The 23,043-nt window shown below is 45.8% G+C and overlaps 1 protein-coding gene across 1 annotated transcript in view; it reads left to right on the top strand.

Moving 5' to 3' along the window:
* RCL1 (RNA terminal phosphate cyclase like 1) overlaps positions 1 to 23,043 on the top strand; it is a 75,128-nt gene that overhangs the window by 37,691 nt on the left and 14,394 nt on the right. Inside the window, exons 3-7 of the mRNA XM_062208308.1 lie at positions 1,377 to 1,552; positions 6,522 to 6,596; positions 7,550 to 7,674; positions 16,308 to 16,433; positions 20,066 to 20,222. Of these exons, the coding sequence (XP_062064292.1) occupies positions 1,377 to 1,552; positions 6,522 to 6,596; positions 7,550 to 7,674; positions 16,308 to 16,433; positions 20,066 to 20,222 (659 nt within the window). The remainder of the gene's footprint in view (positions 1 to 1,376; positions 1,553 to 6,521; positions 6,597 to 7,549; positions 7,675 to 16,307; positions 16,434 to 20,065; positions 20,223 to 23,043) is intronic.

Genomic DNA, 23,043 nt, shown 5'->3' with positions numbered 1-23,043 from the left:
GATTCTCCTTCATGCAGCATTACCAGTGGCTTGGGCTGCCATAGTCTGCTCTCACCTTGCTCTCCGAAGCTAGCATCTCCTTCAAACCCTGGCTGCGGGAATTATGTGTCGTGTCCCATTCGCTGCTGTGTGTCTGCTCTTTCCAGGCTGCTCCATGGCATCTCTCTTCTTTCTGTAGAATTTCCACTTCTTCTCTGGGAATACATTTCGTCTACTTTTTTTCTGTCATCTTCCCCTTGTCAAATTCAGCATATCTTTTCCCTATTCAGCTATCTTTGAAACTAAAGAGAAAAACCTTCCATTTACTAGTTTACTCTCCAAATGGCCACATCTTTGCAAAAGATTTTGAGCAGCCAAATTACCTTGTTCACCTTTCATCTAGTAGTTTCCCCCCAGTCCCCCAATATCATTTAGGATATTTAACTTTGTTCATTCTCTGATGTGTCAATCCCATAAAAAAGTTTTTGGGTGAGTATTAAGAAAGTAAATAAAGATAATGAAGAGCTTCTACTAAAGCCTTAAAATACTTTGGATGTTTCTATTCATTAATGTTAAAACAGCTGCCATGAATGTCATTGAATGCCATAGAGTACTTGTAGGCATCTTACTTACTTTATGAGATACCTGAAGACTCTTACTTCAGGGGACCCAGGGGAGGCTGATCCCAGTGCAATGATTTGATGATTTAAGAACATCTTTTTTTTTTTTTTTAGGATTTATTTATTTATTTGAAAGGCAGAGTTACAGAGAGAGGCAGATAGCGACAAAGACAAAGTCTTGCATCTGCTGGCTTACTCCCCAAATGGCTGCAACAGCCAGAGCTGTACCATTCTGAAGAGGAGCCTCCTCTGGGTCTCCCACGAGGGTGCAGGGGCCCAAGGACTTGGGCCATCTTCCACTGCTTTCCCAGGGCACAGCAGAGAACTGGATTGGAAGTGGAGCAGCCAGGACTCAAACTGGTGCCCATATGGGATGCTGGCACTGCAGGTGGCAGCTTTACGACTATTCCACAGCACTGGCTCCTAAGAATGTCATTTAAAACCTACAGTTGGTGCAGTCTTGGTGTGCCCTTGGGAAGCTAGTGTGCTTATGAAGAGCTCTTCCCTGGGCCCTGCCATGACTTGGCAACTTGGATGGCTTAGGGAGGGGTTTAATTTATTACTGTTTATTAAATTACACTCACAGTTTATTATTGTTTCCCAGGCTTGACAGTCATGAGTCAGCATTTACAGTGAAGTATGGACTCTCAGGAATGGCATTTTGAATTCCCTTAGATGCCCTTGTCACATTTTCCCCTTGGGACTCACTGCCTTTGTTGCCTTTGTGACACTTGGTGTTTTTTCTGCTGAGAGTGGCTTTTTTTCCCCTGGCTCCAGGAACAACCTTGTATTACCAGCCTGGCCTCCTGTATGGTGGGTCCCTGGAACATGACTGCAGCGTCCTCCGCGGCATTGGCTATTACCTGGAGAGTCTTCTTTGCCTGGCTCCATTCATGAAGCATCCACTAAAAATAGTTCTGCGGGGAGTGACCAATGACCAGGTGGACCCCTCAGTGAGTATTGAGTACAAGCCATGGTGTCAGTTGCGTTTTGTCTCTTTTCGCCACCTGATTTTTGAACAAAAAGTTCCTCATGAAGCTCTTGTTTTATTTTGAATTATATCTTTGTTACGTGCTTTGAGATTTATAGGTTAATCCACTTCAGGAGGCAGATGAACCCAGACTCATTGTAATCCTCAGGGTCAGGACAATTGTTAATATTCATCCAGGTGCCTATCATTGTTGTGTAAGAACCTTTGAAACAGATGCTTAGAGTCTCATTGCAGTTGACATGAAGTATGACTTTGTTGACTGAAGTGTGTGAGAGTGATGTTTTTAGAAGGTTATGTGATAGGTGAAGCTGGAGGGCAGCAGACCAGGAAATAATATCCTCTTGGCATTACCACAACATGATCCTGACTTATGCAGGCTTCTGGCCTACACTGAAGAATTTCCTTCATCGGAGAAGAGCTTGCAGATTTAGTAAAAGGGCCTAAGTGCAGAGAAGGAATGTATGAGCTCTGATAGTTTGTTGGTGCTAGCAGGCTTCTTATTAAGCATGTCAGTTTTCCTGCGTGTGTTTATATGAAGAGAATGGTTCAACATCCAGCTAAAGTTTTCATAGTGATCGCCAGAGCTATCTTAGTGCCAACCTTGGACACTTACATTGAGGAAAGGATCCTCTGCTTTTGTATGCTCTGTTAAGTCCTGCTGTGGACATAGGCTGGGAACATTCTGCAGCTTCTGAGACCGAATGTGAAGTGTGTAGCTTTCCTAACTGGTGAGGACCAACTGGCTTGTGCAGTGAGCCCTGAAGTGGAGACTGCTAGTATTCACCAAGATACCAGCTAGGGGATAAACATGGTTGGTATGTTCTTAGGCAGTTAAAAATGTATTTCTCGATTCTTAGAAATTCAGTTGCATAAACTCTTTTTCCTAGAATGCCAATACAGTGCAAGATCTGTAATTCTTAGTTGTAAATGTATGTTGTATAAGCTGTTTAGAATTTTAAACAAATTTAAGTGCTTGCTCTTTTCCTGCAGTTTCTGGAAGATGCTAGGAAATGGGCCCTATGGTACAAGTATGAGAGGGGGCTCTACTCTTTTAGATTACAAGGGGCTAAGACACCTCAGACAATGGGGAAGGGTCCTGTGGTATACTTGGGACTTTAGTGCTGTATGTACAATTAGTACTCTATTTTTCCGTAATTTTTAATACTTTTTTTTTTTTTTTTTGACAGGCAGAGTTAGAGAGAGAGTGAGAGAGAGAGAGAGGTCTTCCTTTTTCCGTTGATTCACCCCCCAAATGGCCGCTACAGCCGGCGTCCTGTGCCGATCAGAAGCCAGCAGCCGGGTTCTTCTTCCTGGTCTCCCATGTGGGTGCAGGGCCCAAGGACTTGGGCCATCCTCTACTGCACTCCCGGGCCATAGCAGAGAGCTGGCCTGGAAGAGGAGCAACTGGGACAGAATCTGGCGCCCTGACCGGGACTAGAACCTGGGGTGCTGGTGCTGCAGGCAGAGGATTAGCCTAGTGAGCTGCAGCGCCGGCCAAGGATGATATCTTAAAAGCAGAGGATGGAGTTTTTTCTTTTAGATCAGAAAAAGTTTGAGCTTGCTCCAAGGCTGAAGAGAAACTTACATGTAATGGAGAAGGAGAGAAAATAAAAGGACTGAGATATTTAATAAGAGTGACTCCTACACAGGTCCAAGGGGTAAGAATCAAAAGCGGAAAGGATAGGGATGAACCTTATAGAGCTGTAGGGACTTTTTTTTTTTTTTTTTTTTTTTCTCTTGAGGCAAGAGGATAGGAAATGGGAGAAATTTTGGAGAGAAAGTTCCAGGAATGATCCAAATCAATCAATCAATCAATGAATCATCAATCAATCTGCTTCTCTCTCTTTTCTTTCTTTCTTTCTTTTTTTTTTTTAAAGATTTATTTATTTATTTGAAAGGCAGAGTTACAAAGAGGCAGAGAGAGAAATCTTCCAACTGCTGGTTAACTCCACAGATGGCCGCAACAGCTGTGCGGATCTGAAGCCAGGAGACAGGATCTTCTTCTGGGTTTCCCACACAGGTGCAGGTGCCCGAGGACTTGAGCTGTCTTCTGCTTTGCCAGGCAATAGCAGAGAGCTGGATTGGAAGTGGAGCAGCCAGGACACGAACCGGCGCCCTTATGGGATGCCGATACTACAGGCAGGGCTTTACCCACTATGCTGCAGTGCCGGCCCCCTCTCTTCTTTAAAGATCCCCCTGCATGTGGCCTGTTCTCTGTGTCAGATGGAGAGTGATTAGGAGACAGGATTTCATGTGGCATTACACTTGGGCTCCTTGCAGAACTTCAGAATAAATTTGACTTCATCCTTTGTTACTCAGGAGGGAGTGGGATGAGCCGTAGGATGCTCGTTTTGTTTACCTTTCTTTTCCCCAGGAGAGCTGGTAGCTGCCTTGTTCCAGAGTAACCTGCTTCCTTGCCTCCCCAGCTTTTTCAGAATTTGCCTTAGCCTGGTCCCCAGCTGCCCTTAGTTCTAGCCTTGCTGAAATTCTTCTCAGTTCTGGCAGTTGCAAATGCATTTACATTCATGCACTGCATAATGATGTTTTCATTAATGACGGATTGCATATACAACAGTGGTCTCATAAGGTTGTAATAGAGCTGAAAAATTCTGATTGTCTCATGATATTGTATCTGTCATAATGTCAGTGCAACACAGTACTCACAAGTTTGTAGTGATGCTGGTGTAAGTAAATCATACTACTCTGCCAGTTGTAGCATTGCATTGCAGTTATGTAGAGTACACAGCACTTGATAATGACAGACAACTGTGTTAGTTTATGTGATTTAACTATTTAAAAAAAAGATTTTTTTTACTTATTTGAATGGCCGATATACAGAAAGGGGGAGGGGGTGGTGGAGATTGATCTTCTATCTGCTGGTTCACTCACCAAATGGCTGCAACAGCAAGGGCTGGGTCAGGCTGAAGCCAAGAGCCAGGAGCTTCATCCTGGTCTCCCACGTGGATGTAGGAGTCCAAGGACTTCGACCATCTTCTGCTGTTTTCTGAGGCTCATTTGCAGGGAGCCGGATCAGAAGTGGAGCAACCAGTACTTGAAGTGACTCCCGTATAGAATGCCGGTGTTGCAAGCGGCAGCTTAACCCATTATACCAATGCCAGCTCTTTATGTATTTACTATTTGTGTTTTTGTTAACTCCTTCCACTTACTAAAAAAAAGTTTACTGTAAAACAGCCTTGGTCAGATCCCTCAGGAGATGTCAGAAACCAGTGTTGTTATCTTAGGCGAGGACAGCCCCATGTGGGTCACTCTGTCTGAAGGCTGCCCAGTGGGTCAAGATGTAGATGGTGGTAGAAGATAGGGATATTCATGATGATCCCAATTGTGTGTAGGCCTAGGGTGATATGTTTGTCTCTCGGTTTTTAACAAGTCTAAAATTAAAAATAAAGTATATAAGCAGTAGGCTGTGCCTTATAGCTTTGGTGTAGTAGTACCATGTAGGTTTATGTAAGTACATTCTATGATGTCTGCACAATGAAATGGTCTAATGCATTTCTTAGAATGGATCCCTGTTAAGTGATACATGACTGTATTAAGTTTTTTTTTTTTTTTAAAGATTTATATATTTGAAAGGTAGATATAGATAAAGAGAGCTCTTCCATCTGCTGGTCACTCCCCAAATGTCTGTGACAGGTAGGGCTGGGCCATGCCATCTGGGATTTCCAGGTTGGTGGCAGGGGCTCAAGTACTTGGGCCATCCTCTGCTATCTTTCCAGGTGCCTTATGGGAGAGCTGGATTGGAAGTAGAGTAGCCGGGACTTGAACAGATGACCGTGTGGGAATGCCAGTGTTGCAGGCGGCAGCGCAGCCTGCTACACTGCAACACCAGCCCCAACTGTATTTTTAAGTGTGTTTAGCTTTACTATTTAATTGAAATTAGTTCATCTTTAGTGGGTTTTCTTAGTTACTGCCCCTGTTCTGGCTGGTGCATTCCGAATATCTTCCTATACCTCACAGGTCATTTCTACCTCTGGTTGACTTACCGATATCAGAATATTTAGTTGGAGCCTGTTTTTTTTTTGCTATCAAGCCTTATTTGAATTGGTGGAAACTTGGAGATACCCAGGCTTGAGGCCTTCATCTTAGAGACAGGGGCATTCAGGCAGTTGTGACTTTTTTGACTGAGGCCACGCAGCTAAGTAGAGCTGAGACATGACTAGGACTTTTCCTTACATTCCCTGCCTGTACTGCGTCTGACAGGGTTGACCTCCACACTCCCTGGCCAAGAAGGGAATGTCTCTTGTCCCGTAAGACAAATAAGGCAACATTTACTGACTCACTAGGTGGTTGTGTTTGGGATGTCATCTTGATGGCCTATGAGGAATCCCCAAATGAGTAAGAAGAGACCCCCCCAGCGTCTCTGAAAAGAGAGATCATGGCAATGCTTGGCCAAGTCTTGCCATAACTGTGGATGTTGTTGTAATCGCAATTTGGGGTTTGTAGTGCTTGAGGCTATTATTCACTACTTCACACTCCAAGGTAGAATAACCACCTATGTTTGAATTCTTAGCTTAGCCATTGACTTATAGTTCTACCAGCTCTAAGCCATAAGCAACCATATTGGAAAAAAGTTTTATAACAAAGGCTGATAGTTTCTTCTATAGTGAGATCCAGTTTGTTGTAAGTTTCTCCATGCTTTTTGCATGATGCATGTGGTAAGCACAATGACTGGCAGGTAGTTGAAGGTCTCCATGCTGTAAGTGAGCACAGCCAGGCCCACAGAAGCTCAGTGGCTTACAAAGTCACATTCTCAGGGTTAGAGGCAGCCCACACCCTCAGTTGTAAGCCAGCATCCCTCCTCTTCACCAGACTCCGTCATATACAGGTTGCTAAGCCTCATCAGCTTTGGACTATTCCTAAATGCCACAGGCTAATGAAAACTTTTTTTTTTCCTTCGTGGAATAATTTCACAGGTTGATATTCTTAAGGCAACGGCACTTCCCCTACTGAAACAGTTTGGGATTGATGGTGAATCATTTGAGCTTAAGGTAAGACTGCATGAATTGCAACTTGTTGGAAGAGCTGTGTAACTCTGTGTGTGTGTGTGTGTGTGTGTGACTACTTATCAGAACACCTACAGGACTCATGAGCCACACACTTCAGACTTTGAACTAAAAGGGGCCCTTTATTTTATTTATTTATTTTTAATATTTTTTATTTTTCCCAAAGAAACTTTTTATTTAAGGTGAAAGGGGCCCTTTAGTAATGACAGTAGTAACCAACACCGATGTTTGTACTCACTTTGTAGTAGGGGCTGTGGTATATATACTAGTATTAACTCCTTTATTTCTCCTACCAGCTCTGTCCATATAGTTAATAAATAGAGCAGCAGGTATTCTGGCATTATAGCATCTCTGGTCTAACCTAGGATGCCTTTGAGAATTTTTCAGTATGTCCAAGTAACTCAAGCATCTGTTCATTTACTGTCTGAAGGAATTATGCTAGTCCATTGCGGTAACACTGAATATCTTAAGCCATTTAACATCTCTGCATTATAGATTAATATTGCTAAGCAGGAGAAATAACTTTATTTTTCTTTAATAGTATAGAGTTTTGACGGATGAGTTATTGACACGGGAGGAAAAGAAGAGGTTGCTGATGGTTAAGAAATGGGATCAGCTGATGAATGAGACCAGTTCTTCATTTTAGGGTACAGAAACAGGTCCTAGTGGTGAAGGAACCTGCCCAGGGTGATATAGACGGTGTGGAGCCACTTTGCAGTCCACTTTGTCTTTGACTCTGGTTCTAAGTCCACTGCTCTTTCTGATACACCATGGGCTGCCCTCTTGGAGCTAGCAGGGGTGCTGCTGGTGTTGCAGGATTGGCAGGTTGAGGATGAAGGGACTGTCTGGCTCACTGGTATACGCCTTCACGGATTGGGCATCCAGGTAACCCACTGCTTTGCTGTGCCCTCGGCTCACTTTTCTCACTTCCTGTGCAGATTGTGCGGCGGGGAATGCCTCCTGGAGGAGGTGGTGAGGTGCTTTTCTCCTGTCCCGTGAGGAAGGTCTTGAAGCCCATCCAGCTCACGGATCCAGGAAAAATCAAACGTATCAGAGGGATGGCGTATCCTTTGCTTTTGGTGTAGGTTTATTAGTTTTTCTTGCCTGACTGTGATAAAAATTACAAAAAGCTTTACTTCTTTTCAGAGTTATTTGCATTTTAGACAACAGTCTTGGGAAAAACTTCATAGTGAAATGTAGTTATTGACTGAGAAGTGCTGCACTATTACCTGCCTCACCATGATTAGATTGGTTGATTCCCTAATTGTTTTTTTGGTTATGTACATAAGCACATGGCTTTCCTGTGTGAGATATCCTTCCAAGGGCTTTGGTTTGGGGACCAGGAATGCGCCACAATCCTTCCCTCAGAAGAGCTCATTTTCCAGTGAAAAAACAAATATGCAAACACACACTTCTTTAGTTTCTAAATTTTCATTTTATTTGAAAGCCAGAGACACAGAAGAAATTTTCCTTCTACTGGTTCACTCCCCAAATGCTTATAATAGCTAGATCTGGGCCAGGCCAAAGCTTGGAACCAGAAACTCAATTTGGATTTCCCATGTGGGTGGCATCACCTGCCTTCCAGAGTGCATGTAAGTAGGGAAGGCCAGCACTCAAAGCAGGCATTGCAGGGCCGGTGCTGTGTCGCAGTGGGTTAAAGCCCTGGCCTGCAGTGCTGGCATCCCATTTAGGCGCTAGTTCTATCCCGGCTGCTGCTCTTCCAGTCCAGCTCTCTGCTATGGCAGTAGAAGATGGCCCAAGTCCTTGGGCCTCTGCACCCATGTGGGAGACCTGGCAGAAGCTCCTGGCTTCTATCTTTAGGTAGACACAGCTGAGACCTTTGTGGCCATCTGGGGAATGAATCAGCAGATGGAAGACCTCTCTCGGTCTCTACCTCTCTCTATAACTTTGTCTTTCAATTGCATAAAATAATTTTTTTTTAAAAGATAGTCTCAAAGCAGGCATTGCAGTATGAGATGCAGTTGTCCCAAGTGGTAACTTAACTGCTGTGCCAAATGTCCATCCCCAAACACGTGCTGATATAATGTGTAAAATGATAAAGAAATGTGTGCAGAGAGTGGCTAATTTTATTTGAAGGATGTAGGAGAGCTAAAATAATAATGTACAATGTCTACTTCTTATTCAGTGCTTGCTCTGTATGTACACTGATAATTACTTGAGGTTTGTGCCCCAAATGGCTGCAGTGGACGGGGCTGTGTCAAGCTGAAGGCAGGAGCCTGGACTCCATTGGATTCTCCCACGTGAGTGCAGGGGCCCAAGTACTGGGGCCATCTTCCTCTACTTTCCCAGGCACATCAGCAGGGAGTGGGATTGGAAATTGAGCGGCTGAGCCTTGCCTGGATTGCAAGCAGTAGATTAATCCTCTTTGCCTCAATGCTGGCCCCTGTATACCTTACTTCTAAGCCTTAGATTCACTTTTTTTAAAATTATTATTAAGGTTTATTTATTTATTTGAAAGGCAGAGTTACAAAGAAGCAGAAGCATAGAGGCAGAGAGGGACAAAGGGGTATCTTCCATCTGTTGGTTCTGATCCAAAGCCAGGAGCCAGAAGCTTCGTCCAGGTCTCCCACGCGGGTGCAGGGGCCCAAGGACCTGGGCCATCCTCTGCTGCTTTCCTAGCCCATAGCAAAGAGCAGGATTGGAAGTGGAACAGCTGGGACTTGAATCGGTGCCCATATGGGATGTCAGCACTGCAGGCAGCGGCTTCACCCCCTATGCTACCATGCCAGCCCCAGATTCACTCCCGATTTTGCTTACATCTTATTTTGCAGGTGGGGAAATTAAGGCTTTAAAAGGTTAAAGAATTTACTAATAATATTACACTGCTGATAATGACAGAACTGGGATTTGAACTCTGTCTATATTACTATGAAGTCTAGGCTTTTTTTAAAAAAAATTTATTTATTTTATTTGAAAGGCAGAGATACAGAGAGGCAGAGGCAGAGAGAGAGGTCTTCCGTCCACTGGTTCACTTCCCAAATGGCTTCAATGGCCGGAGCTCAGCTGATCTCAAGCCAGGAGCCAGGAGCTTCTTCTGGGTCTCCCACGCAGGTGCAGGAACTCAAGGACTTGGGCCATCTTCCACTGCTTTTCAGGCCATAGCAGAGAACTGGATTGGAAGTGGAGTAGCTGGGACTCAAACTGGCATCCAAATGGGATGCCAGCTTTGCAGTCAGCGGCTTTACCCACTATGCCAAAGCACCGCCCCCAAAGTCTACGTTTTTAACATCTGTTTTTGCCTAAAGAAAGAAGAGGCATTTAACCTTAGTCTTGAAGACTAGAGACTTGTTTAAGTAAAAGTAAAGGAGGATTACTTCTTTTTTTATTTTTTTAATTATTAAATTTTTTTAATTTATTTTTTTTGACAGAGTTATAGACAGTGAGAGAGAGAAACAGAGAGAAAGGTCTTCCTTCTGTTGGTTCACTACCCAGATGACCGCTCCGGCCAGCACTGCACCCATCTGAAGCCAGGAGCCAGGTGCTTCCTCCTGGTCTCCCATGCGGGTGCAGGGCCCAAGCACTTGGGCCATCCTCCACTGCCCTCCTGGGTCACAGCAGAGAACTGGACTGGAAGAGGAGCAACCGGAACTAGAACCCAGCGCCCATATGGGATGCCAGCGCCGCAGGCGGAGGATTAACCAAGTGAGCCACGGCACCAGCCCCCAAGGAGAATTACTTCTGATAGAAAGTGCTTACTATTTACAGTGGTTCTGTGGAGTGACCTTGCCTGGCCAGGTTTCAGGTTGTCAGCAGCATTTGATGGTAGAACATGGGGCATAATGTGGCAGAGCCGCCAAAGGGCTGAAGCCTTTGTGGAGGAGGTTGTCTTATTCAGAGTTAGCGATTTTCATCTGGAGAGGGTATTTGTGCATTAGGAGGACAGTTCTGGTGCTATGCTGCTTTCTTATTGTCGGGGTTTTAGAAAGTACAGGTTTACGGCTGGCGCCATGGCTTAACAGGCTAATCCTCCGCATTGCGGTGCCAGCACACCGGGTTCTAGTCCCGGTTGGGGCGCCGGATTCTATCCCGGTTGCTCCTCTTCCAGGCCAGCTCTCTGCTATGGCCCGGGAAGGCAGTGGAGGATGGCCCAAGTGCTTGGGCCCTGCACCCGCGTGGGAGACCAGGAGAAGCACCTGGCTCCTGGCTTCAGATCAGCGAGATGCGCCGGCCGCAGCAGCCATTGGAGGGTGAACCAATGGCAAAAAGGAAGACCTTTCTCTCTGTCTCTCTCTCTCTCACTATCCACTCTGCCTGTCAAAAAAAAAAAAAAAAAAGTACAGGTTTAAAAAAAATCGTAATAGCAGCTTCTTAGAGGCAAAGGAACAAGGAATTTTTGTGCCCTATTGAGAGATAGTGAGGTGGTGGTCGGAGGACAGGGAGGCACAAGCGTTAGAAGGGGTAAGATGCAGGGATCTCCTTGGTGTGTGGTAGAAAATGGGGACTCTGTGGGTGATGGTGGTGGTTCACTGAAGCCCCTGTGTAGAGCGGTTTGCTCTGACAGTAGCTACACAGATAGGTCCAGTTTTATACTTATGGGGTTTAAGGATCGTTCATGTCTAGTAAGATATGTCTAGTAAGGAAATGAGAAGGGGCTGTAACTCAGGGTGAGGTGAGGACTGATAATGCATGATTAGTGTGTAGAATACAAAAAGGAGAGTGGAACCCTGAGGGAGGCCTCGCAAACTAGAATGCCCAGGGCAAAGTCAGGAGGCAAGTCAGAGGTCAGGGAGGAGCCCAACGAGCATACTGCCTCCTAGGAACCCAGGCCAGCACCTTGAAGTCCAGAGGAGCCAGCATTAGGGAGGGGAGGAACTGAGGGGCTCAGAAGCAGGTGCCTCTGGTGCCATGGAAAGAGCTCTTCCTGAAGAGTAATGGTGTGAGCCGGCGCCGCGGCTCACTAGGCTAATCCTCCGCCTTGTGGCGCCAGCACACCGGGTTCTAGTCCCGGTCGGGGCACCGGATTCTGTCCCGGTTGCCCCTCTTCCAGGCCAGCTCTCTGCTGTGGCCCAGGAGTGCAGTGGAGGATGGCCCAAGTGCTTGGGCCCTGCATCCCACGGGAGACCAGGAGAAGCACCTGGCTCCTGCCATCAGATCAGCGTGGTGCGCCGGTCGCAGTGCGCCTACTGGGGCGGCCATTGGAGGGTGAACCAACGGCAAAAGGAAGACCTTTCTCTCTGTCTCTCTCTCACTGTCCACTCTGCCTGTCAAAAAAAAAAAAAAAAAAAAAAGAGTAATGGTGTGGAACTGAAATGGCCACTTTGGGGTTGTAGCATGGAGTGGAGGGCCATGGGGCAGGGGGCAGAGGGACACTTCCCAGAATCTTAAGATGGAGAAGGAAACAGATGAGGGGATAACCTGATGAAAATAGAATGCAGATGGCTGGCGCCGCGGCTCACTAGGCTAATCCTCTGCCTGCGGTGCCGGCACCCTGGGTTCTAGTCCTGGTTGGGGTGCTGGATTCTGTCCCAGTTGCTCCTCTTCCAGTCCAGCTCTTTGCTGTGGCCCAGGAGTGCAGTGGAGGATGACCCAAGTACTTGGGTCCTGCAGCCGCATGGGAGACCAGGAGGAAGTATCTGGCTCCTGGCTTTGGATCGGCATAGCGCACCGGCCGTAGTGGCCACTTGGGGCGTGACCCAACGGAAGGAAGACCTTTCTCTCTCTCTCTCTCTCTCTCTCTGTCTCTCTCACTGTCATACTCTGCCTGTCCAAAAAAAAAAAGAAAAGAGAATGCAGAAGACTCCCTCCCCTCCCCCTTTTTTAAAAGGGTAATAACATTTGAGTGTTTGTAGTTTGGACAAGTAGGTTTAAGTAGGAGAAAGGGAAACTGAGGAAGCCAAGTAGTAAGGTGTTGAAAAGCCTGGCTACTAGAGTGACATGGATAGAGGCTCTGTCACTCACTGATGGTAGCACTTTGGCCCCAAGCTTTGACTGACTCCCTTGTCGTGGGGCCTGTTACACCTACTGCACAGAGGTGCATGGAAGATTAGCAGAGGCAGGAGATGTGCAGTGGAGGCACTGGGCCCATGTATGAGTGATCATTTAGCAGCTGCTGCATTCATTCTGACAAAAGTAGGAATCTGGGTTCAATGGGCCTGACCCATTTGGAGAATGAACCAGTAGATGGTTCTCTCTCTGTCTCTCTGCCTTTGAAACACGATGAAAATAGATAAATAAAAAAAATTTTAAAACCCCATAAAATAAGAAGATGCCCAAATTTGCCTTTTCTAGTTGATCCATGTCAGTTACTTGAGGATTAATCTCATTCTTGTTCACAAGCACTTCATATTCCAGTGTATAAGGGACCTCACATCCAACTCTGTTGATGCTGTTGAGTTGTTTTTTGTTTTATACTGTTGCTTCCATGTGAAATCGTACACACTTCCAGGACTGGTTCAGGTATTTTCCCTCTAAGGTCTGTTTCCTTACGACTCTGCTCTGAGCCCAGTCTCTGTGGCCTGGACCTGTGATTCCCGGCAGTGTGCTCTGTGTGTTGACACTGTCTTACGTGGGTTTCATGGAGGCCATCGTTCCTGCGTGCCTCTGTAGTTTCTGTATTGGGAGTATTTGATGCTGCCGCTGGGAAGTGCTGAAGGCTCCTGGGTTTTACAGGGGAGAGCATTAAAGTGACAAGAGCCGTGATGCCCAGGGCACTTTAGGTGTAGCTTTGTTCCTGCCTGGCTTCCCCCTTAGTGTTCTTTGAACTGCTTCTCTGTGGAATCTGAGCAGGAAGGTAACTTGTGAGGTGCTGAGCCCCTCTCCTTGTGGCAGAGGATGAGACCCTTGCATCACCCTGGATCCATCAGTGTCTGGTAGAGGTTCCCTCCTAACCCCGGGAAAATGGGCGCCCAACCCTTGCTCAGACTCCGGTCTGTAAACTTTTCTAGCCTCTGGGCTGCAAAGCTGCCCGATTAACAAACACCTCAAAGGAATGTGGGTTTGAATTATCATTTTCCTTTCCAGCTTTTGGAGCCTGGGGGAAAAAGAGCTGCCTTCAGAAAGGGCTATATTTGATTTTCTGTTTTTTTCCTTGTGAGGCTGGCTGACTGGTTGGACTGAGCTTGGAGGCTGTATTTCCCGTCAGAGGGCTCCCATTGGGAGTACCAGTCCTGCTGTCTTGTGTGCATTTGTAGTTTTGACTGGGTTGCCCCCAAAGTGCATCTTTGGCCACTTGCTTTCTACATGGGGATGACGATTGTCAGGGCCTCGGAAGGAGCTGCTGGGACATGGCAGTGGTTACCTTGGATGCCACCCGTGCTCGTTCTCCCCAGCCTGGTGCGGTGTGGGAAAAGGGAGCACTCTATTTTTTAGTTTTGCGATGCTGTACCAACACTCAGGATTTGGTACATAACAATAAATAAAGATGCAGGGGTAGAGGCAGAAGAGGGTACTGAGTTGGTATTTGTGGGATGATCTGGTTTCCTTTCCTTGACTAGGGAAGGCCCTTTGAAAGTGTCTCTTTTTTTCTTTCTCTTTTACTTACACTCACCACACCTCCTGCCCCAGTGCATGCCTTGGCTTTCCAGCCTTGAACACCAGGGAGGGCAAAAGCTGGAGTCCCATAAGAACTGTAGTTATGAACTGGTCTCTCTTGGGCATTGGTCCTCACTGTGGTGTTTATCAATAGTCTTCAGGAGGTTCAGAAAGCTCTGACGTTTTCTGCAGAGTTGTATGCTCACATGTGTTTCTTGGGAGAGGATCCAAAGCTTTCCTCAGATCCTCAGATAATCCGTGTTTTAGGATTTGAATCTTGAAGTAATAATAGGACAAGCAATAGCTGATGCTTGCTGGGCTGCTGCCACACCCCAGGTGTATTTACATGCAGTATTTCATTTAAGGGAAGGGAAAGTATTATGGTTATCTTTCTTTTCTGGTGAATTCAAAGCACAGAGAAATTAGCACACTTAACCCAGACTGTTGTCATATGGGACTTGGACTCCAGAAGCTGGCTCTTAACCATTCCTTAGCAGGGCTTCCCTGCCCAGCCAGATAGCTCCAGGTAACTGGCTGTCACTGGCCTTGATGCTCCTTTGCCTTCTTCATTTCACTGGTCGAATTTTAGAACTGTCTTCCCTTGGCCCTGAATTAATCCATTACTCTCATGCTTTTCTTGTCTTTGGAGCTGTAGGAGGAAGAAGATGTATTTTCAAGTGAATGTGTGTCTTGGTTCTGTGTCATGGTTCTCCTTCTGTGTGCCCTGGAGCTGGGTATTGCGGCCCTTGCCGCAGGGTTGCTGTGAGCATAGGTAAGGTCATAATATACGTGAGGGAACCTGGGGAGCTGCAAATGCTGTGGGATTTCGTGTTAGGCAAGTGACATGTCCTTTGCCCTCCTGGAGAGAGTGGGCAGTCTCAGGCCTCAGAAGGACAGCTCCCTTTCAGTCCAGATGGTAGAAGACCCAGGACTGTTTGTCTGAGCTGCTTGTGGTCAAAAGGACATTCTGCACAGGCGAGGTGGTGATGTCACTGGGCTCTGTGTGTGTATTGAAAAATCCCTCTTTGCTCTTTCCTCACTCCAGGTTTGTCCTTTGAGTCAAGTCAAATATTTATTGAGCATTTCTGAGTACAAACCTAGTGTATTAGAGAGTTGTGAGGGATACAACTTGTGGAGTCCTTGTGGAGTGTGCGGGCTCACTGAGAAGCAAGAACCCAATGTGTGTACGTGAAGGGAGTACATGGCAACCACAGCTGGGTGCTGGCTCCAGGCTGCAGGAGAGTCAGGGACCTGTGGGCTGGAAGAACAAGGAAAGGTGGTTCGGGGTGAAGGATTTGAATAATTTGGGAGCGTGGAGGCGTGATGGTGCCAGGCCGAGGGTGAGCTCACTGAGCAGGAGAGGCGACTTGGGTTGTGTGAGGGAGATGGATATTTTAGTGGAGTGTCTGGGATGAGGCCCAAGGGGACACCAGGTGCCATGTCAAGTTCCTTGTGGTCTCTGCTCATTTTCTTTCTGCTTCGTTCTCACATATACAGCCAGCTCTTCATTGTCCGTTGCATGTGGAAAGTGCTCAGTATGTATTTCCTTTTTCTTTGACCTATGGGATTGGGGAGAGCCCATCTCTGTTGTCAAGTCTAATTTTACATAATAGTCTCCACTTTCTCAAGCACTGGCCTTTTCACTGGAGTTACTAATATATTTCTCCCTTCTTTTCTGGGTTCTCTGATGAAGAAGTGCTGATTGTCAGTATTTTGACCATAAGGGGTCTGCATCATCCACATATGGAGTGGTTCTTAAATAACAGAGAGTAGGCGCTGTAGGATAGAAACACCTGTTTGGGTCCTTATAAATAGCAGTCACCATGCACTTTCACTAAACTTTTCCTGCTTCCCCTCTCAATGTGCCGGGAGGTGGGATTGCTCTTGGCCCAGGTCAACACCCGTGTGGTATCTGTTCTGGCTTATTATTTACGGCAATGGGAATGACAAGGGAATGGAAAGTTCTTCTGGTATTGTACCCCAAAGGGAGCCTGACTTGTTTGGATTTTTTTTTCAACCTTTAATAATAATAATAATAATAAGGAAATAAATTGAGTTATGGTGCTGTAAAGTTAAGTAATTAACTATAGTTGGAAAGCAGAACGGAGTTAGAAAGTCCCAGTTTGTTGGTATAATTCCACACACAGTTGTCAGTTCCCTGTCCCCGAGCCCCAGCAAGATGATGTCCTTAACTCCAGATTGCAGGTACTCTGTACGCGTCTCACCGCAGATGGCAAATCGGATTGTGGATTCTGCAAGGAGCATCCTCAACAAGTTCATACCTGATGTCTATATTTACACGGACCACATGAAAGGAGTCAACTCTGGGAAGTAAGTGTCTACATTTTGAAGTCTACTTGTGCAGCTGCTCTAGCAAATTTGTCGTCTTCCTTTTCTGGTTGAAGTTAAAACTGCCGGCTCAGGTCAGGCGGCTGGAAGAAGAGCTATTTTAGAATTAGTCTGTCTCCTTCCAATTATTGCCATTGTTACCAGCAGGCATTTCTTGAGTGCCTGTCACATGGAAAGCATCCCAGTGGCAAGCACTGAGATCCTAGGGTCCATTCCCTAACCTTGGGCACTTAATACTCATCTATCAATAAACAGTGCTTCAGGCTTTAAATCCCATCTTCACTGTGTCCCAACAAAATTAAAGTTTTGGGGTTGTTCCCCAAGTAAATGACAGTAGGGGGAAAATCCTTTGTTATTAAGTGCAGGTCAGCTTATCTCTCCATCACTGGGAACAGTATACCTAGCTCCACTGGAAGCTGTTATTGCAGATTTCAGTTAGGTTCAGTGAAAGCCTTTGCTAATGAAAAACAAAGAAAAAAAAAAAACCACTAAAAAATTAACATGAGAGTTAAAAATAGAACATTAAAAGAAAAATTTTTAGAAGATTTATTTATTTGTTATGAAGCAGAGTTACAGAGAGAGAGAGAGAGAGAGAGAGATCTTCCATCCACTGGTTTACTTCCCCAAATGGTTGCAATGACTGGAGCTGGGCTGATCTGAAGCCAGGAGCTTCTTCCGGGTCTCCCACATGATTGCAGGGTCCCAAGGAATTGGGTCATCTTCTGTTGCTTTCTCAGGCCATTAGCAGAGAGCTGGATTGAAAGCGGAGCAGCTAGGGCTTAACCAGTGCCCATATGGGATGCTGACGGTGCAGGCGGCGGCTTTACCCACTATGCCACAGCACCAGCCCCCCCCCCCCAAAAAGAAATTTTAAATAATGAGAATTAAAGCAATAAAAGAAAAAAAAATAGTGATCTATATAATGAAAATGGCTGTACAGGCTTTGCTTGTATGTTTAGAATTGGGGAAGCAATTAAAACCACTTTAATTATGAAAAGGTTAAACATGCAGGAAAGCTGTAAAAATGGTCTGATGAACATCTGCATATATTTCCACTGTAGTTAATGAAGACTGTTTTGCCACACTGCTTTATTTGTTTTGTCTCTTGTTAAACTGTTTCACTGTGATCGATGCCATCATTATACTTTGAATTTGAAATTTTCTGGTTGAGTCTCCTAAAAATAAGGATATCAGAGTCAGGGGTTAAATCTTAGGGTAAGAAGCAAGCTTTTTCCTGAGTGAAATCACAGATGTTCCCTTTTCACAGGTTTTCCACTTGAAGGTTTTTTGTTTTTTGTTTTTTTTTTTAAGATTTATTTATTTATTTGAAAGGCAGAGTGACAGGCAGAGAGAAAGAGAAACAGAGAAAAAGGAAGCTCTTTCCTCCACTGGTTCACTATCCACATCACCACAACAATCAGATCTGTGTCGGGCCAAAGCCAGGAGCCAGGAACTCCATCCTGGTCTCCCATGGACCACCTTCCTTTGCCTTCCCAGGCACATTAGCAGGAAGCTAGCTGGGGAGCAGAGCAGCTGGGACTCGAACCGGCACTTCAGTATGGGGTGCCAGTGTTGCAAATAGTGACTTAACCTGTTGAACTACAACATAGGCTTTTGGGGTGGTGTTTTTTTTTTTAATTTCATCTAAAAAAAAAAAAAAGTAGGGGGAAGGGTGTGGGAGTGGATGAGGATCTTTGACCTCCATGAGGCCCAGTGGAAAGAAGCAGGTGATTTCAGAGATTCATGGTAGCTCATAGTCCAAAGCAACAAAGTGGTAGTGTCAGAGGTTAGAATTGGGAAAGCATTTGTGTGCAAAGCTGGCCCTTTGTTCTGGCAGTTGGAAAAGTCAATGTTTGATACCACATCAAGCATCAACAGTATTTTCTTTTTTAATTTATTTAACAGGTAGAGTTATAGACAGTGAGAGAGAGAGAGAGAGAGATGGAGAGAAAGGTCTTCCTTCCGTTGGTTCACTCCCCAAATGGCCGCTATAGCCGGCACTGCACCGATCCGAAGCCAGGAGCCAGGTGCCTCCTCCTGGTCTCCCATGCAGGTGCAGGGTCCCAAACACTTAGTCCATCCTCTACTGCTCTTCTGGGCCATAACAGAGAGCTGGACTGGAAGAGGGGCAACCGGGACTAGAACCCAGCGCCCATATGGGATGCTGGCACCACAAGCGGAGGGTTAACCTAGTGAGCCATGGCGCTGGCCCCGGATTATATTGTTGAGAAGGCTGCCACACCTGGTGGCATTTTCCTAAGAGATGTTGAACCAAATAGATTTGAGTTTTATGGAGAGGTGCTTGTGTTTATTGTTTATGGTCTGATATCCTTTGGTAGGCAAACTGGTTGTGCATGGTTACCATGGATACTTTCCCCTAGATGTTTGTTGGATGCATGAGCTAAAGTGCATCAATGGTCCTGGTCAACAAGGGTGTTGGGTTCTGGCTGTTGGGTGGTAGAAATACAATGGGGGAGAACATGGTGCTTGCTCACTGGTTATATTGATTGAATTCTGAATTTTGAGCTGTTTTTTTGGGGGGAGGGGTACAATAATGTAAAGGTGTTTCTTTTTTTAAAATTTTTAAAATTTATTTGAAAGAGTTATAGAGAGGCAGAGAGAGAGAGAGAGAAAGAGAGAGGTCTTCCATGAGAGAGAGAGAAAGAGAGATAGGTCTTCCATCAGCTGGTTCACTTCCCAAATAGCCAGAACTGGGCTGATCTGAAGCCAGGAGCCACGTGGGTACAGGGTCCCAAGGACTTAGGCCATCTTCCACTGCTTACCCAGGCCATAGCAGAGAGCTTATCATAAGTGCAGCAGCTGGGACTTGAACCGGCGCCCATATGGGATGCCAGCACTGAAGCTGTACCTGACTGTACTCGCTATGCCACAGTGCCGGCACCTAAAGGTGTTTCTCGTCTAGGCCCCTTTTGGCTTGTGTGGTATCTTTCATTGCAGGAAAAAGCCTGATGTTTCTCAAGAAAAGTTTTAATCTGATAGTCTGTAAGGCCCTTGTACCTCCTGTATTGGTTGTGACTAAGGGTTGAGAAAGTGCTGGGGTGGAGAACTTGCATAGGCTTTGGAGTCTGGAAGACCTGTGTTTGCAGCTCATCTCTGTCACTTCCTAGCTATGTGGCTTCAGTGCAGGTTGCTTAATTCCTTCATTTCCTCATTTGTAAAAAAAATAAATTAAGTATCTACCCTGCAGAGTTGTAGTATCACAAGTATGGTTTGCAGAGCCCCTAGCCCAGTAACTGGCTGAAAGTAGGTGGCCAACATCTGGTAGCTCTAGTTCATGTTATCATACACTGTTGATTATTGCCAGTTCTCATAGGAAGAGCCTTTACATTTAGGAGGGAAGGGGAAAAAGAAGGGTGGAGAGAGCTAATAGGAAAGCAATGGGCCTTTGTGTCTCTCTTGGGTTCTGCTTTGTGTGCCCTCACCAAGTCGTCTCTTTCTCCAGTGTCAGTGAGTAGGAGCTCCAGTAAGCTTAATGTAACCAGAAGGAAGCTTTAGGACAAACATCCAGAAGATGTTTGTCTTCTCTCTGTTTGCTGGTGAGTATGAGCTCCATGCCATTTGCCCTACTCAGTGTCTGTGCCTTGAATCCCCAGGTCACCAGGATTTGGGTTGTCACTCGTTGCTGAGACCACCAGTGGCACCTTCCTCAGTGCTGAGCTGGCCTCCAACCCCCAGGGCCAGGGGGCAGCGGTGCTTCCAGAGGACCTTGGTAGGAACTGTGCCAGGCTGCTGCTCGAAGAAATCTACAGGGTATGTCGTGAGCCTGTGGGCTGCAGGGAGAGCAGCAGTTGTGAAGCAGCTTATGATCTCTTGTTTTTGTTCCTTGGTGACTTTCCTTCTCTTCCAGGAGCTTAAGCCAAGGAGTTAACCACTTCCACAGATTAAATGGTTCAGTGTTAATTAGTTTAATTGATTAGTTGAAATGGAGCATGAACAGAGATCCAGCGCCATTGGATGGTTGGGACCCAGAGCACACTCTTCTTTTTAAATGTGAGAGGCAGAGGGGAGGGGGAAGGGAGAGAGATGGACTGGCAGCCTGACAGAGCTTTCATCTACTGCCTTACTCTCCAAATGTCTACTGCAGCTGGATCTCCAGAGCTAGGAACTCAGTTAAGATTTCTCAAGTAGGTAGCAGGGACACAAGAACTTGAGCCATTCCTTCAAGCTCCTGCACTATGAGGAAGCTGGAATTGGGAACCAAAGCTGAGAACTGAACCCAGGCATTCCAGTGTGGGACATGGTTGGCTTAACCAGTATATTAACCACTAGGCCAAATGCCTACCTCAGGCAGGCAAATTTTAACCGTGGGTAGAGGAGCCACCCCGAAGGGTTGTAAAGGATAGAGAAGGTAAAAAAAACAATGAAGCAGGTAAGGTAAGGTAGTGACTGGCATGCTACACTGGCCAAACAGGGTACCACCAGCTCTCTTGGTTGTTGCTGTGTGAGAGTAGGGGCTCATTGTTCTCAGATTTTTCAAAAGAAGCTGGAAATCTGGACTTCTATGTGACAATTGATTCAAACATAAAATAATGTCAACAGACTGGATTTTGCAATGTATTCTAGATCATGGAAGAATGTTCAGGGAAGACAAGCCTGTGCCGGGTGGGGCCTGTGGAAAGCATGGGAACACATGCCAGAGAAAGGAGGACCCAGTGTAGCAGACAGACCTCAACCAGTTGTCATTTGTTCAGCTCTGCTAATTGGATGCCACAGTTCCAACCGACCCAGTCTGGTCGGCCAGTCTTTCTCTATGGATCTGTATGTGCAACATGCACAGATGCATGGACATACTTCCACTCTTTACCCCCAAGTGCTTGAAGTGACCTAAAGTAAGGAAGAAATTGGGAGGAAAGGGAGATGACAGCAGAAAGAGTAAGGTGCCGTTGCCTGGAAACGCCTTCTCTAGGATCCCGTATACCTGGCAGGGGAGTGTCAGAAATGTGATTCTGAGATGTTTGTTGGTCTGCCCTCTGTTTTGCCGTGGACGAACATCAAGGTGGTGAAACCTTTCCTTCACACGCAGAGTTCAAGCCAGGCTCTGAGGGAGGGAAATTTCTCTGCTATGTGTGTCAGGCCACATGTTGTAGCATTGAGTACTAGCCAGAACTGTATTCTGGGCGACTTGCTATTAGAGGATGTATAGTGTTTGTCAGTTCTCTCTTCTGCACTGAAGGAGCTAAGAGACTTCCCTCTTTGTATATCTCTTCTCAGTTCCTAGTCATCTCTGTGGTCTCCAAGAAAGCTTTGTCCTGTCTAAAGTAGCAAAAATCACATCTGAGCCCAGTGAAGGGAAATCAGTAAAGGAGGTGCAGGGGTGATTTTTTTTTCTTTTAATTCTTCCTTTTGCCACTGGTCCAGCTTATTACTCACATGGTAGGTGAAGCTGGGGCCATGGATATTGCTCCCCAGACAGATCTCACAACAGAAGGCTGCTTATGATTGTAGTCTGCTCCCTGGTCCAAGTCAGCATTCTGGAAAATGCCTCATCAACTACGAGGAGGAACAAATGAGAATAAGCTAGTTCAGAGTTCATTAAAATGTCTTTACGCAAATGGTTCTATTTAATAGCCATCTAATTAAAAATGGAAGATAAATGACCCGCGGTTGTGTCTTCCAGAAAGCGACTCTGTCCTGCTGCCCGACTTCTAGCTGGGAAGTTGTAGAGGAAGGCCTTCAGCTGAAATCCAAAAGGGGGAGATTTCTTTTCATGAGTCTTGTGCAGTCCAGGTCTGGCCTCTGATTTTTTGGTGCTAAGTCAGTTCAAATTATGATGCTAAAGTTAGTGGATATTGGAAAGATGAGTTGTAACTGCAGGTGTGGGGGCAAATCCTCAAGGAGTTACCCTGCCAGTTACTTTGTTCACAAAGGTGGGTCATCTACACATTTAAGCAGGGAGAAAAAGGTGGCTGTGATCGGTGTGTACCCGATCCCCTTGCTGGCTTGTGCTGGTTTCCTTTTCCTGTGGTGGCTGGCAGGCCCTCTGTCTGATGATAGGGACACTTCTGTCCCTTCCTAGCAGACCTTGGGAGAATTGGAAGCATCACATTACAGAGGGGCCCAGTGGGAGCCCAAGGGCACAGCTGGAGTGTGGGTTTCTCTCCCTATAAATAGCAGAGTATAAGCTTCAGGGTGAAAGCACAGCCCACCAGTCCATTAGAGGAAAAACATGTAGGCTTTTTTTTCCATCTTTCCTCTAATTAAGATCTACTTTAAACCATTTCATGGTGTCTGGACCGCATTTGTTTGTTTTGTTTTAGTCATTAAGAAAACTTCCTTTATGTATCTATGATGTTTAATTATTAAAAGGATGGAAATACTTTTTTTTTTGAATAATTTTCTACAGATTTGGGATGTGACATGATTTGAATGAGTCATAGAAGTCCATCCCTTTTGAAGGTGCTCTGGTAATCTTACTCAAGTTTTAAATTTCTCATCTAATCCCCCAAGTTGTCGTCTGTGCCCTCTAGCTTCTGTCCCAGGCTTTCTGGAATGCCCTTTCCATTCCTTCCTTTCCATTGGTCCATCCACTCCTTTGCACTGCCCTGCCTCCCACTTGGATTGTGCTGATGTG

The sequence above is a fragment of the Lepus europaeus genome, chromosome 12 (assembly GCF_033115175.1).
Source record: "Lepus europaeus isolate LE1 chromosome 12, mLepTim1.pri, whole genome shotgun sequence".
Lineage (NCBI taxonomy): Eukaryota > Metazoa > Chordata > Mammalia > Lagomorpha > Leporidae > Lepus > Lepus europaeus.
Note: the sequence above shows the minus strand (reverse complement) of the source record. Positions and strands in the feature narration are given on the sequence as shown.